The sequence below is a fragment of the Onychomys torridus genome, chromosome 19 (genome assembly GCF_903995425.1).
Source record: "Onychomys torridus chromosome 19, mOncTor1.1, whole genome shotgun sequence".
Taxonomy (NCBI): Eukaryota; Metazoa; Chordata; class Mammalia; order Rodentia; family Cricetidae; genus Onychomys; species Onychomys torridus.
This window is the reverse complement of record NC_050461.1, coordinates 18007949-18024958: the sequence shown is the minus strand read 5'-3', so window position 1 is coordinate 18024958 and position 17010 is coordinate 18007949. Positions and strand designations below refer to the sequence as shown.

Sequence of the window (17010 nt, the reverse complement as noted above, 5' to 3'; positions counted from 1 at the left end):
CCGAGGTGTCTGATTGAAATATTCTAGGGCAAACTGTTGACATTTGAAGATAGATCTAGCTTTCTGGGTTGTTGGTTGGTTTGTTTTCGAGACCTTGTGTCAGTGGTCCAGGTGGGCCTCCTCATTGTGTGGTTGAATCCTGCCAGCACTTCCTGAGTGCTGGGGTCACAGTTGTGTGCCCACACACTTGGCGGCATGGGGTTGGCTTAGTTTTAGATTTTACTCTTTGGAGATAGGGTCTCACTAGGTTATCCTGAAATCGCTATGTAGATTAAGCTGGCTTCGAACTCAAAGAGATCCTTAAAGTCTGCCTGCCTCAGCCTCTTGAGTACTGGGATTAAAGGCATGTACCACCATGCCTAGTCTCAGCTGTGATTTTAAATCAGATAGCAGCAGTCCATCTTTAAAAGTTGAGTAACTAGAAGCAGAAAGTGGTTCTGCGATCAGAAGGTGCAGAGTCAGCATTCAGTAGTCATCCCTGTGATATGTAGTTTTTATTCAATGAATTTGAATCTTGTTGGTTATTTTTATTTTGGGTGAAAAATAACCTCTTAAATACTATGTATTTTTTTTATAAGGTTAAAAAAAAAAACCTTTGCCTTTTCACAGATATTGCACATGTGTTAATTTTGTATTTTTTCCCTGTATAGGCTTGGATTATTCATCAGCATGGTTACCTGGTAATGAGTCATTGTGGCAGGCTACAACTGTTCCATCTAGCCATCGACATAGCCATATCAGGAGACACAGTATAACTTCTGACAGTGGAGACACTGGCATTGGCACTTCCTGTTCTGACAGCGTGGAAGGTAAGCTACTGTAGAGTAAGGTAAGGTGAGGTGATGGAGAGTGGTATAAACTGAGGTTTTTCAAGAGGTGATTCTAAAGAGTATAAGGTAGTGTTTGTGTTGTTGGTAGTATGTAGTGTTGCTACATATAAAATATCAAATTCTCTCTATATTTGGTTTTCCCCTGCATTCAAAAAAGATTTTTATTTTTATTTATGTGTATTTTGAGAGCAGCAGTAAAGCTGATTGAAGATGAAAGTGATTCCCCATGTATACCCTGTCCCCATCCATGTACACCCTTCCCTATTATTGCTGTTTGACCAGAGTAATGCATTCATTATTATTTGATGAACCTGTATTGCTGTTTATTACTGTATTGTTACTTTCTGTTGCTCAGATAAGATACCATGACCAAGGCAACTTCTAAGAGAAAGAGCGTATTTTGGGTTTACAGTTTCAGAGGGTTTACAGCCTCTCTGAAGAGGGAGCAGAGGTGGTAAACTGCTAGAATAGTAGCTGATAGCTCACATCTTGAGCCTTAAATAGGAGGCAGAGAGTACACCGGGAAGGGTGAGAATCTTTTGAAGCTCCAGCCTGCTCCCAGTGCCTCTCCTCCTCCAACAGGGCCATGCCTTCTAATCCTTTCCTGGCATTTCCCAAGTATGGGCCAAATATTCAAACATGGATGTCTATGGGGGCCATTCTCATTTGAGTGCATCACAATCACATGCTGATAGTTAATCTTCATGTCAATTCGAGAGGACTTTTGAATTACATAGGGGATGTACCACTTGGGAGCAGATCTTCCAGGGCATCTTCAGTATAGTTTAACTGAGGCAGACAGACCCGGGTCTTGGACCCAATAAACAAAGAAAATGAAAGGCAGATGAGGGCTGGCATCCTTCTTTCTCTGCCTTCTTGTCTGCCCAGCTGTGATGCCTCCCAGCCACAGCTGTGGGCCATTTATGTCACCATGTCGTCTCTGCTCCTATGTTAGTTGTGAATGTCAGCTCGTCACAGCTTAGAATCTCCTTTAATCCCAGCACTCAGGAGGCAGAGGCAGGTGGATCTCTGTGAGTTCGAGGCCAGTCTGGGCTACCAAGTGAATTCCAGGAAAGGTGCAAAGCTACACAGAGAAACCCTGTCTCGAAAAAAACAAAAATAAATAAATAAAATAAAACAACTTTTTCCATGTCTTTCAGAAAGCATAAATACCTAACCACTTCATTTTTAAAGGGTAGTATAAAGCCTGATTGCAAAAATAGGAAAAAGGAAAGAAAAGCATTCATACACACACGTACACACATCCTTAACAAAGTACAAGCAAACAGAATTCAGCAATTTATACTTTTAAAAGCACATAATGATACAGGGTGTTTCCTGGTACTGCAAAGCCAAGTGATGCATGCTCTTTAGTAGTACATCTCTGAACACTTGACACATGAAGCAGTAAAATCCACCACCAAATATATAAGCTCATGTTGAAATCCACATAAAATATTTGATGATATCCAATCGCCCTTCCTGATTTAAAAATAAAATCTTTTAGTCATAACATGGCTCTTGCACCCATGAATTCAGCACAAAACTTGCACAAGACCAGAGATGGGAGATGAGCATTGGGAAAGGCAAATGGGCAGAAGATTCATAAGGCACTAAAGGTACACTGTATGATACATTACGGTGAATCGACACATTTATAAATCCTTCCAAATTCAGAAGGCATACAATTCTGAATAAACGTTAATCTGAACTATAGATCTGGTATGTCTCAGCTACTGTTCTCATTGCCCTTACCAAATCCCAACAAGACACAAGAGAGGAAGGATGCTGCATGGTGAAGGGTCACTCCATCAGGGCCGGTCTTCTACATTCATTTCTGCTGCCAGGATAAAACAGCCTGACAGAATCACTTTGGGGAGACAGTGCTCATTTGGCTTATACTGACAGACTACGGTCATGACTGAGGGAAAGCACTGTGGCAGGAGCTTGAATCATATCTACAGTCAGGAGCAGAGTGAAACAGATGTACCCCAGCTGCCTGACTGCTATGCTGTGCTTACACTCAACTGGCCCATCCTGGGAATGGTACCATCCACGATGGGCTAGGCCTTCCTTCCTACCGCAGTTAACAATCAAATTAATCCCTCACAAACATACCCATAGAGATAAAGACAATGAGCTCACGTGAGACTCTTTGCCCGGCAAAGTTGTTTATTTTTAAATCATTTTCTTCAGTCTGGAGCTATAGATAATTTTTTAATTAAGTGAGAAATTTTCTTAATATTTACAGAGCTAGTCAAATTTTTCAAATTAGATGAGCTGTGATAATTTTTAAGAGGAAATTCCTAGTGGATCGTTGTGTATGTGCTGTGTAGTTGCAGCATCCCTACAGTGATGTCTGTAGGGTTTATGGTCATAGTCCCTGCTCATTTCTGTTTGCATAATTTCCCTTTTTTTCCTTCGTAGTCTCAGTTCTAGGTTGCCAATTTTATTGATCATTTAAGATAACCATATCTTTATTTTTGTTTTCACCGTCAATGATTTTCTTTTTCTTAATTCCTTTCTGCATAGGTTTGGTTTATTTTGCTAGTTTCTTCAGGTAGGGAGTTAGATTATTGAGACTTCTTTTAAATGTGTACACGCTCTCTCTCTCTTCTCTCTCTTTATCTCTGCTTTTCTCTCTCAACAACGAATAGATGAGAAAATCAGACTGTTCAGAGTAAAGGTTTATTTCAGCTCACTGTTTTAGAGGCTCTTGTCCATGATTAGGTGGCCTGTGCCTATTAGGCCTCTAGTGGGGATCACCATGGCAGATTGCATGGTAGAGCAAAACTGCTCACCTCACGGCCAGGAACTGAAAGAGAATTGGAGGAGACCAGGCTCATAGAAGCCTCTGGAATACAGGTATAAAGATATGTTTTAGGAACACTCCCGCTCCCAAACTTAAAGTTTATACCACTTCTCAGTAGCACCACGCTGGGGATCTTGTAAACTTTTACACATGAGCTTTGGTGCATTTGAGATGCAAAGTACATCCTTCCTCTGGTTCCAAAAGTTTATGTTTATCTCACATTGTTAAAAATATTTAAACTCTAAAGAGTTTCCTACATTTTTACTGGTTAGCATTGCTCAAAGGTCTAAATTCAAAGCTTTCTTCTGTAATATTGTTGTGAGCCCTTATAAAAAAACCAAAAAGTAAAGTTTCAGCTTCTCTGGTATAAGAGGCAAAAAGCAAATATTCCTATACCAAAAGAGGAATAGAGGAATCAGAAGAAATTGGACCAAAGCAAGACTGGATTCTTGTCAGCATTCTGATTGGAGCTCTTTTCTGGAATTGCTTATTAAACATGGCTTGTACGACTCAAAGCTTTCTCTAGCCTGATTGTCTTCCTGTGAGCTGGGTATGGTGTATATCAGCACTAGGAGGCTGAAGCAGGAAGATTGCCACGAATTTGAGTTCAGCCTAGACTATGTAATAAGATCTTGTCTCAAACAAACAAACAAGCAAAAGAAATCCAAGCAAATAAGTAGATAAACAAAAACTCTTAATGTGGGACAGTCCCATCCCTTTCTAACGTGTGAAATGTATGGCAAGGATAGAGACCCCCTTCTCTAAGTACCTGTAGAGTAATTCCAAAACCTGTTCACAGTCAGATATGAGTAAATGCAAAGCTGCCCTTCCCTATTGTAACAAATACTGAAACCAATAGCTTACAATAAGAAGGTTTATTTTGATGCCTGTTTTAGAGGTTTCATCCCAAGACCTCTTGGGCTCATCGTTTTAATTAAACTCTCCCCACACCAGCACAATATGGGGGGAGTGTCATAGAGAGCTGTTCACCTCCTTACTGTGAAGTTGGAGTGGGGAGGAGGAGGAGGAGGGAGGGGAAGAAGATTCCATGCTTTCCTTATGTCCTGAATACCACTCAAGTTTACAGAACCTCTCAATACTGCCCTCTGGGGACCAAGCCTCTAAAACAGGATACCTGGTGAGATGGCTCAGGTGATGGAGGCCTTTGCCACCAAGCCCAACCTTAGTTCAGTCCTTGAACCCATATGGAGGAGAGGACTGTCCTCTGACCTCTACACACTGAGGCATATACCCTTCCCCTGAACAAATAGCCGAATGTGGGGACATTTAAGATCTAAATTGCAACGTCTCCCCTCTCAGAAACTGCTTTACCTATGTCTCACAGAAGTTTGTATTTTCATTTTTATTCAGTTGAGTGTATGTTTGTGTAATACTTTAGATATTTATTATTTTATATGTGTGCTTTGCCAGCACATATGTAAACATATCACGTGCCTTTGAATTCAGAAGAGGGTGACAGATCTCCTGGAACTGGTGTTAGAATGCTTATGAGCTGCCATGTAGGGACTGGGAACTGAACCCTGGGTCACCTGCAAGAGCAACAAGTTCAGTATGTTTTATACTTTGTGACTTCCCCTTTGCACCTGAAGATTATGTAGAGTGCATTTACTTACTTAACAATTTTTTGCTACCTGGCTTAATTAGATATTGTTCTTCCATTGAAAGGAATGGAATACTGGTTCTTTTATTTTCAAATGGATGAATTGGATGTCCTCTTTTGATACCCGGGGATAGAGGAGAGCACTTTCTTACTGCTGGTCTAGGTTTCCCTTGGTAACATCACTGATCCCAATGTGGATTGTTTCAAACATCTGGAGGTGATGGACGTCCAGAGTCTCCATTAGGGCAGATCTCTTCTGTCAGTGTGTGCATGTGCGTGTAACATGAATCTTAAAGCGTTCTTATTAATAAGAACAAAAACCCGAGGTCAGTTATTGGGGTGAATGCTGGAAGATCAGAGAAGCAGAACAAGCCACAGCTATCTCACCTTGCTAGTTCCTCAGGTGATCTTGTTTCCTCAGGCTGGAAGCTTCTGAGTCCTCCACATGAATCTCAGCTGAACTGTGTTGCTCCAAAGCTTAAACTAACTACATGCTTTTTCCTCTTTAGTTCCTGGTCCTCATGCCTTATATACCCTTTTCTTTCTGCCCCCACTCCCTGGGATTAAAGGCGTGGGTCACCACGCTTAGCTGTTTCTAAAGTGGCCTTGAACTCAGAGATCTGGCTAGCTCAGCCTCCCAAGTGCTGGGATTAAAGGTGTGTACCACCACCGCCCAACTTCTGTTATGGCTTACTCTTCCCATTTTCTAGCCACCATTTCTGGCTCTGTTCTAGTGGCTGTCTGTTCTCTGACCCCAGATATGTTTATTTCGGGGAACACACAATATTTCAGGGAACACAATACCCACCACATTTCCCGTTTTTGTCTAAAATTAAAAAAAGGTTATAACTAATACAAGAAAAATCATATCCAATAAGTATATACAATATACACAGTCAAGATTAATGATGTCTAGTCCATTAACATTTGACAGATTCAGGTGAAAAACTCCCATTATCTATAATAATGTCCAGTCCAGTAACATTTGATAAACTCAGACAAAAATTTTCATTACTTATCCTGTTTAAAACAAGTAGTTCCTTTTTAAAAGTATTTTTCTTTTCATAACAGATTCAGTAATCTACCTTTTGTCATTTTTATATCTTTTTTCTTTTTAGAGTAGATTCAGTGATCTACCCATTTATCCTATTATTTCTTCATCTTTTTTCTCAGAGTAGATTCAGTGATCTACCTCATATCTATATTCTCCTTTTTCCCTTTTCTTTTTTAAACAAAACCTTTGAATCTAATCTTCATGTTCAGCTTTTTTTCTGACCATTAACAATTAACAACTTGTAACCAATCATCATAAACAATGATGATATCCAAAACTCATTAAACAACCAAAAACTTCCCATCCCACCTTTTGGGGATGTGGGTGTTGTTTTCTTAAAATTACATCCATCTTTAGGGGATCCTGAAAAGAAAATTTTTGGGTTAATTGTCAAGTCCTATATCATTTGTCCAGCCACTGCATAATGAGAAAGTGCAGGGCTTGTTTCAAGTCCTTGTTCAAGTAGTCTGTCAGGCTGTATCATCTCAGCCAGCCATCTCAAAATTGTCCTGAGCAGTTTGTAGTCCAGAGTCGATCTTTCCATGGTGTTAATGGCTTTACCATAGTCCATCTGGCATCATCATTGTGGAGTCCCATCATCCTTTAGAAGATTTCAAAGTCACTGTTAGGCATGATCATGGTTCCCTTTAGATTTTTTTTTGTGTGCGCCTCCTCTGTGGTTTGGAGCAATCACAGTCTGATAAATGTCTGTCTCTTGGAACCATGAACGTTCTTCCCTAGAAGAGAATATCTTCACAGCAATTTCTCCCCACCATTTGTCTTGCCAAACTTTTCCAAACTGACCTTTGCCGATCCTTTCTTGTAACACACTGGTCCTGGCAATTCTTCTATGAACAAGCAGCAGTAAATTCTTTGTTCCAGGTAGCAGTATCACCAAAGTCACCAACACGATGAGAAGCAGCCGGCAACTCGAAGCAGCAGCCACTGCCTCCATGGTCCCACCGACACTGTTTGTGTCTCTGCCCCGGCCGAAGTTCTCCTAGGCTGGCCTCAACTCGGGATCCTCCTGCCTCTGCCTTCTTCACCACAACCGGCCGAGTGTGCCTCGGGCCTGAGCTGGGCCCGCAAGGCCACAGGCAACAGGCTTTTTAATGAATTCATGCCTCGAACATTGGGCGCCAGATGTAACATGAATCTTAAAGCGTTCTTATTAATAAGAACAAAAACCCGAGGTCAGTTATTGGGGTGAATGCTGGAAGATCAGAGAAGCAGAACAAGCCACAGCTATCTCACCTTGCTAGTTCCTCAGGTGATCTTGTTTCCTCAGGCTGGAAGCTTCTGAGTCCTCCACATGAATCTCAGCTGAACTGTGTTGCTCCAAAGCTTAAACTAACTACATGCTTTTTCCTCTTTAGTTCCTGGTCCTCATGCCTTATGTGCGTGCGTGTGTGCGTGCGTGATCCTCACAGACAGGGGATGAGGCTCCTGTCTCCCTGTGTGGCCTTCTTTGATGTCACTGTTGTAAGGCCCTTGGATACTTTATTACAGCTTGACAAGATTGGAAGCTTAGGTTTCTCAGTTGGTGTTGGTTGGTGAGGGTGCAGGTTGGGCTACACTGCTTTCTGTCCTGGCTGGTTAGTGAATGGAGTTAACCATACAGACCTTTTCTGTCTTCTTGCTGTATTCTTTCTTTGTTCTTGGGCTAGCAAGAATGAGCTTTTGTTGGGGTTCTTTTGGACATTCCTGTTGGTCATTTTGAATTTCTGATTTTGCTGTTCCTAAGTCTTAGAGCCGTAGGGCAAAAAGGAAACATAAAGAATGCCCCTTTTCCTTGTCCCTCTTTCCAGGTCCCTGCATGGTCTGCCTTCTTCTAACCTTTCAGGTCTCTTGTTCATTTTATATGTAATATTCAATACTTTTAGTTGTATTTAGACAGCAGTACTAGGAAAATACCTTTTCTTTTTCCACTGCTTTTTTGGTAAATCATATTTAAATATTACTAGCTTTCATAACTTGGCTGTCAGTCAATAGGATATTGATTTTATTGTCAATTTGCCTAAGAATATTTCTAACTTTTAAACTGTAATACTTCTTAATGTTAGAAAATAAAAGAGATAACACAGAGTAAAAATTTTTTTTTTGTTTTTTGTTTTTCGAGACAGGGTTTCTCTGTGTAGCTTTGCACCTTTCCTGAACTCACTCTGTAGTCCAGGTGGGCCTTGAACTCACAGAGATCCGCCTGCCTCTGCCTCTCGAGTGCTGGAATTAAAGGATTGTGCTACCACCATCTGGCTCAGAGTAAAATTTTTAAATAAAACTAATAATATTGTTAACACTTAAAGAGCCACAAATATAATGCCCAAAGTTGGTATTTATATATAAAATTTTATGTATTTAGTACTTTAACACAGGTAAAAAATACAAGAAATCTATTTGATGGATTGCAGATGACCAATAGCATTGAAAAAGTGATCAGATTTAGTTGTAGTGAAATGAATGTCAGATGAGATGCTGATTCTCACCAATGAAACTGACCCTCCTTTCTCCAAAATACACAGTGATCTCCAGATCTGAGCAAAGCTGAAAATATTACTCCTCGGAGAGGAAGCTTGGCAGTGTTAACATCTATATTGCTGTTACTCTATTCCAGGCACAATAGCTATTCTTCTTCCCATCCTTCAGATAAAGTGAGACAAAGGGTCAGATAACGTACCTGTATGTAAGCGGGGCTGGGAGTGTAGTAGTAAAATGTTTAGGGGTCATGCACAAGGCTGTGAATTCGATCTTCAGTATTGCCAAGCCAAACCAAACTAGCCAACTAGAAAACCAAAAACAAAACAACCCACCAGAACCAAATTGTAGGTAACATGTAATTTTCTCACTCAGCATAGGCTTGTGTAACAGGTGAAACTATATAATATGTACAAGAATATTTACTGCCATACTGAAAAGTGTGAAGCAACTTTAAGAGTCTATACAAGAAAGGAAAATGGTTAAATATTTCACTAAGTATCCATTTAAATTAATTATGTGTGTATGTGTACACACATATTCTTATATATTTTTATACCTTACAAGAAGAAATTCAAGCAAGTTTTTAGGTTAAAATGCCAAATTAAATACACTTCTTTATTGCCCCCTGAAACTCTGCTAAAATTTAAATAAAAGAACCAAAAGCTATATGAAGATAATAGGAAAATGATATTAAAATTATGGAAATTATTAGATTAATAACTTTAGCAGTTGTTAGCATCTGGGCATGCTGGCCGGTACCTTTAATCCTAGCACTTGGGATGCAGAGGCAGGCAGACTTGAGTTCCAGGCCAGCCAGGGCTACATAGTGAACCTTGTCCCCCTCCTCCCGTTGCTAAAATTGTTAGCAGGCCCCAAGTATCCAGACCCTAGATTAGCTTCACAAAATCTAGCCGACCCTAAGGTCTTCAGAAAGGCTTAAGAGCTGCAGTTCCAGGTTTGCAAGGCTTCTGTAGTGAGCTCCCCATCTAGAATCTGTCTCTTGGATACAAATCAGAAGGGAAGGTTCACCTTTATCTCCTTGAAGAATTTTAGACTATCTAAAACCAGGATGTTGGAAAACCTTTTCCTCTGAAGGCCTCAGGCAAAATATTTGTCTCCTTTTCAAGAAGTCCCCTTTGTCTTCAGAAGTTTCTCTTTCTTCTCCTTATAAGGGAAATGATGTTTGAAAATACCAGTCTATGGCATTTGCTCCTATCTAATTCTGTATGACTGTTACCTTAATTTTGATTATGTCTGCAAAGGACTGATTTTCAAAATCACTTATCAAAATATCATATTTACTGGTGTGTGTGTGTGTGTGTGTGTGTGTGTGTGTGTGTGGTGTGTGTTATCGAGAGAGAGAGAGAGAGAGAGAGAGAGAGAGAGAGAGAGAGAGAGAGAGAATGATTTTAGCTTATCTTAAGTGTGATATGACACATTAAGAGACACAGTTCAGCTGGATGGTGGTGGTGGTGGTGGTGGTGGTGGTGGTGCACACCTTTAAACCCAGCACTTGGGAGGCAGAGGAAGGTGGATCTCTGTGAGTTCAAGGCCAGCCAGGACTTCAGAGTGAGTTCCAGGAAAGGTGCAAAGCTACACAGAGAAACCCTGTCTTGAAAAACCAAAGAGAGAGAGAGAGAGAGAGAGAGAGAGAGAGAGAGAGAGAGAGAGAGACAGAGAGAGAGACAGAGAGAGAGACAGAGAGAGACAGAGACAGAGAGAGAGAGAGAGAGAGAGAGAGAGAGAGAGAGAGAGAGAGAGAGAAGAGACACAGTTTAGTCTACAGTGTTCTGTACAGTGAGGGTAAATGTGAGGGTAAATGGAAAGGCATAAAAAAGTGCTGGAGAGTAGCTTGAATGAAACTGAATCTAAAAAGGAAGCCAGGAACTGTACTCAAAGTGTTAGACCATGTTTTTGGTTTTCATTAACAAACTTTAAAAGTTATTAGTGAACATAACAACTTTTATTATTGTGATAATGATATTAGTTTTAGCGATATCATAATGATATGAGATATTAGCGAAGATAACAGACGGGGATTTAAAAGTTGCGGAGTCTGTGCTCTGTTCTCTTAGGATTGTTTGAAAGTTTTGCGTTAAGTAGCTCATTCACTTTCCTAACCTTCGAGGTTCCTGTGTTCCTTCTCAGATCATCACTGGAGATCCAGAGAAAATTGCTGTAGGTTTTGAAGTTTTGACTTAAAAGCTCGATAACTCTATAGTGAATTACTTAAGCTCCAAGAGTATGACATTAATCAGGAAACTCTAGAGCTCTCCGCTGGACGCTTTTTCTCAGTTTGCCCAAGAGACTGGGGTGCCGTCCTCTTCATGACAGTGCCAGCAGAACATCTGAACCTCCTTCACTGAGAAGACTGTCGTTTTCATAATTGCTGAAGTTCTTGGATTTGCCTGCATTTCAGATAATAACCCTTTTCTACTGCTCTTTAAGGTTTTTTATTTTTATTCTGTGAATTAGTGTGAAGCCAATTTGTGTTAGTAGTAGCAAATCTGTTTTCCTCACCAAATAATTGCACGAAACACAAGCTCCTGTGATCTTTCAGGGATAGGCAGCATGAGTTTCCCTATTTCCTTGAACAGGATGACTGAAGGCGTCTTTTTCTTTTGCAGGGGCTGGTAAACTTGCCTTAGTTTGTGCTTTCACTTCCAAGCTAAACTTCAGCTCCTTTCCTTGCCAGATTTTTATTAATACAAGAAACAATTGATAACTTTCATGGTATGTTGTATAGTACTATATAGATATTCTAAAAGACAATCATTTAATGTAAGGCTTGTTCCTAGAAGATAGTCTTATTTAAAAGTTATTTTATATGGGTAAAACTGTCAAAATATAAAGACAGGGTAAGTAGGGCAGGACTTTTAGGACACAATAAAGACTGAAGAATTGTGACTAAGGAGGAGATTGGATGCTAGAAGACTGACTGTGGATAAGAGAGATATTTCTGTGGAACGTGAATTGGAATTGTGGTTTGAATGATGACCTTACTGTAGTGGTTCAAATGAAAATGTCCCTCACGGGCTCAGATGTTTGAACACTTGCTTGGGTGTTGGTGTAGGAGATGTAGCCTTGCTGGAGGAGGTGTGTCACCAGGGGTGGGTTTTACATTTCAAAGCGGAGAGCTGTTTCCAGTTCATACTCTGTTTGTACCTATGGTTTAAGATGTGAGCTCTCAGCTTTCTGCTCCAGCCACCTGACTCTGCTCTGCCATTTGGGATTCTTATCACCCGAGAACTGTAAGCCCCCAAAACTTTGCTCTTACAAGTTGCCTAAGACTACTTATGCAGTAGGAAAGCAAGTGTTGTAAAATAAGGAAGCAATCCGTAAGTGAAGCATGTTTAAGGTAAGGATGACGTTGGGCAGTGGGAGGATGGGGAGGTGGAGTAAGTGTATGTCTTGTGGATTCGTTTAAACAGAGTCCAGGAAGGTGGGAGGTGCTGGCTGGGCAGGGTTAGAGGAGTACAGACCGCCTAGGTGGAGAGGTCAGCGTGGTCAGAGTCTGAGAGTAAGTCAGAGCACGGGAAGGCACAGCACAGAAAAGCTGAATTGGATGTCAAGGGACTGCTTGCTGTTTTTGAGTAGGAGTTGATGGTAACTTATTCACAAGAAGAGAGAGACAGGAGAAGAAGAAAATGAGGTCATTCAGGAGGTAAAGACCATACCTTCTCCCTCACCCTCCTGTTTTTAGGTCTTATGTATCCTAGGCTTGCCTTGATCACAATATATAGCCAAGGTATTACAGGCCTGTGTCCTCATCAGTACTTATGACTTTGAGATATCACAACATTCGTGGTCTTACAATGAATAAAAATGTCCTCTGTAAGGTAGGTGTGGTGCCATACATTTGTGTCAATACTCAGAAGCCTGAGGCAGGAGGATTATGAGACCCAGAGCAGAATGGGCTATATAGAAAATTGAAAATAAGTGTCATCTGTATAATAGCTAGACCCTATCTTAAAACCAGTCAAACAGAAAACCCATACATTTTGCAATATAATATAATTAATATAAACTGTGAAATCTTGAGATACAATTCAACCATCTTAATTTCGAACAGTTTAGTAGTGTGTCCAGAGGTTGCAGTTTTCTAGTGGAGGAACTGACACTGTCTTCTTTCACTCCAAAGTCTTTCGGAACGCTGACATGCCTACGCTTAGAAAGAACAAAGAAAAGGCCTGAGCAGGGAGTGCAGTGTTGTCCAGCTAACAGTAGATGGAGAAACAGCCCAGGCTTCTGTTTTGAGTTCTGTGCTTGGTTAAGTAAGACAACCTTTATGGGCCAGTTCTTCAATTTATGGTTGTAGATCAAAGTACCCACAAACTATTTTAAAATATTTACCTAAGATATACAGACTACTTTGAAATACTAATTTTAAAAAGGAAACAATTACTTACAATGTAAAAATGTTTTGCCCATTTGTTACAGTACACTGTGATTATGGTATTAACAAGAAAGTGAAAGAAAAAAAACCCTATTATGATATGTAAAAATGATTGCCTTGTGGTTCAAGTAAAATATTATAATTCATATTGATTAATAATTGTGCTCCTTTATTTTAAATCAGAATGTTTTGATTTGAGGCTTTATTTTTAACTAAAACCTTATGATTTATTATTATCATTTGGATCTAGGATAGAAACGCTTTTGCACTTAGTTCCTTCTTGTCATAGGAGAGTAGATCAGAGAAGATGTGGAGGTGGGAGGTTCTATATAAGAACATAGAATCATTGTGTTCATAAAGATAACAAAGTTGAGATTTTGTTAAAGATTCAGAAATGTTAGCTTAAATGTAATTCACTTACATTTCTAGGTTATAGTGATGTCCTTAAACAGTTTTAACATCTGTCACTAGCTCTTTTATGGTTTCCTGAATGCTACAGATTCTGTTCTGTAGTTTGTGAAGCTACTGCTTCTCAGCTGGTTTTAGATTGCACTGTTGTAGTTTCGATGTGAACTCAATGACTTATCAAAAACTTCCATTGGAGATTTGTGACTACAATCAGGTAACTTAAAGCACATTAGGAAATACATTGCATCTATTTTTAATTAGTTTCCCTGGGCAAACTAATATTTTTAAAGGGTTAACACAGTTAACACAGTTAACATTTTCTAGATGCTTCTCTTGACTCAGAAGTAATAGTTAGTCCCCCCAAGACCCTCATACCTCAGATATTTGAGGCCTTGTTTATTTATTCATGTGTTGTATGTGCATGTTATGGATGTACATATGTGTACAAATAGACTAGCCTTTGATTTTTTTTTAACTTTTGACAGTAATGAATTCCAGATGTTACAGTAAGTCATATTTTATCGTAAAACTCTGAGTACTGGTCATAGTTGAACTTGGAATATGTAAGCTTGAAATCTTCTGAACTGGAGTCCTACCCAGATGATGGGTGTTCTCATGAATTGAGCAGTAGAATGCTTGTTTAAAAGTGGGATTTCTGAGCCCCTTCCTACCAGTGCTGATCATAGTTTACTGATGGATGGTAGCATATTCCAGGTAACTTTTTTGCATGCTATGGTTTGAGACTTTCTAGTAAGGAACTTCTAGGAGTAACTACTGCCCTTAATTTAAGATCATATTCTTTAAACACTCTCTGTTGGTTGTGTTCAGATTTATAGTAACAAATTCAAGGGTAGTTCTAAGGAAGTAGCCCAGTTGGTAAGGTGCTTGCCTGATAGGCATGAAACCCTCAGTTCCATCCCAAGCATCCCAGAACCCACATAGAGTGCTGTCCACCTGTGGTCCCAGCACTTGAGAAATGAAAGCAGGAGGGTCAGAAGTTGAGAAGCTGATTACATAGATAGTTCAGTCCTATCCTAGGGCTCTATGAGACTGCCTTGAACACATAAAAGACATTAAAAAAAGTAATCTGATGAAGTGGCTTTTATCACCAATTGTTGATCTTTTATGCAGTTGAAAAATCCCAAGCAACTGAAGGCAGATAGGAAAGTAGCACATTGTTAGCCCCCACGCAGCAGCCAGGCCTGGTGATTATGTTTCAGTGTTTGCAGTAGCATGGGAAGTAGATAATCACCTGATGTAGTATTCACTTCTCTAACAATGTTACTGAGATACTTTAGACTCTTTGAGAATCATAAAAACACCTTTGTAGAAATATGGCCAAGAGGTACAATTATGTTAACTGAAAAAAAAAAATTAAGACCTCATGGAAAGTAAAATGTGAAAGCCAGGTTCTCTTTGCTGTCTCTTCCTTCTCTTGCCAAAATGCTTGGATTTGTCATAGACTTCCATAGTTTAGATGATACAATATTCCAGTTTTCTGATAGAGTTATGTCTGAGACTTTAGTGTTGGATCATTAGTAAGACCTCTATGTAGGGACATAGACTTTCCTCCTTTATTGAGTACTATATTATAACCAACTGAACTAACCAGGCTTTTCTTTTAAAGGTACAATACTTTGAAAAATACACAATACTAGGATAAATATGAATATGTTTTCAAGTATAACTTTCATCCTTTCATACACTTAATAATTTAAGCATATTTAGAAGTAGTGTTTGACAAATAGTGGGTGACTATAATACTTCACTGTCACCAAAAGCAGGTCATCCAGACCAAAGAATAGAGGAGCATTGCATTTGTATGAGTACCAAACCCAGTAGGATGCAGTAAAGGCAGTGCTAAGTGGGAATGTATAGCTCTGAGTGCCTACACTCCAAATCAGAGAGAGCTCAAATAAATAACTTGAAGATGTGGCTTAAAGCCTTGAAAAACCAAAACCAAAAGCAGAAGATAGAAAGGAATATCAGGGTAGAAATTGATGAAATAGACTAAAAATATTAAAAAGAGTCTGTGGAATTTGTCAATTATTATCAAATTAACCACAAGAATGTAAAGCCTGTATACAAACCTGCAGCCAGTAACATGGTAAGTAGCCCCAAACTGGAAGCATTCTCATTAAGATCAGGGGCAGCACAAGAGTGCTCATCTCCCCGTTCTTCCTCAGTGTAGTGCTTGGGCAGTAAGACAGCAGAGTAAAACAAGGGTACAGATAAGAAAGGGCTCTTTATGAATTTACACCCAAAACCTTAAAACTTTGGAAAACTAGAGCTAAGAAACTCACCCAGCAATGTAGCAGGATACAGATTTAACATACACATATATTTATTAATGGTAACCATATCAAGAAACCAGGGAAGTAATCTTCACAGTAGCCTTAAAACCATCTAGTCAACCAGTCCCCAAACCTTGGAGTAAATCTACCCAAGGAAGTAGAAGACCTCGCTGTCAGATGAATGGATAGTGAAAATGTTGTGCATATACACAGCGGGATTGTATGCAATTGTAGAGAAATATAAATGGTACAATTTGCAGGAAAATGGGTGGAACTGAAAAGTGTATTAGGTGAGGTAACCGAAATAATAAAGAGAAACAGTGCATGTTCTCTGTCATACGCATATCTCAGCTACTAATTCACATACATACGTACATCAGTTTGTCTGTCTATCTGAATTACATGAGAGTATGTGTAGTGGAGAAAAAGAGACTAATGGGATGGGAGTGGATAGTGGAACACACATGATATGAAAACGGAAGGGGAAATATCAATACTGGGGAGAGGGAAAGGTGTAAGCAGAGGGAGAACATGAAGATGGGGGAAGAAAAGAAGGTGATGATGGTAGTTCACCCACTAGGATGTATGCAGAAGCAGAAAGAAAACCTGGTAACAGATAAAGATGCCCCTGGAAACCATAGGCTACTCAACAGAAGTCTCAGTACCAGGGGTGGGCTCAAATGGTTGGTCTAGGAGCCACTCAGGCCCCCAGAAGGATACAGTTATTTACTCTGACTGCTGGTTACTTCTCAGCACTGATGAAACTGTGTTGCTAAAGAGACTTCCTGTGCTTTGGTCTCAGGATGTGGAAAAATCCAGCTGGAACTGGGGTGGAAGCCTCCTTCCCGCTTTAGCTCACTACTGCTAGAGGGTGTTAGGCAGGCTGTAGAGAATTGTCATCGATAGTCTTAATTTTTGATGGGCCCCAAGGGCTACACTATTGTTGTTTTTTATTACTCTTTGGGGGCCCACCAGCCAGCTCCCAAGTAAATACCTGGAGAGTTATTCTTACTTATGAATGTCTGGCCTTAGCTTGTCTTGTTCCTAGCCAGCTTTTCTAAGTTAAATTATCCTATTTCTCTTTGACTACGTTTTGTCCCTGTTTTTTTTTTTTAAACCT

At 39.8% G+C, this 17010-nt stretch overlaps 1 protein-coding gene across 2 annotated transcripts in view; it reads left to right on the top strand.

Moving 5' to 3' along the window:
• The window catches only part of Cep85l (centrosomal protein 85 like), a 120005-nt gene that overhangs the window by 15408 nt on the left and 87587 nt on the right, over positions 1 to 17010 (top strand). For both annotated transcript variants that reach the window (XM_036168929.1, XM_036168928.1), the window contains exon 2: positions 651 to 809. In XM_036168929.1, coding sequence (XP_036024822.1) covers positions 651 to 809 — 159 coding nt within the window. The remainder of the gene's footprint in view (positions 1 to 650; positions 810 to 17010) is intronic.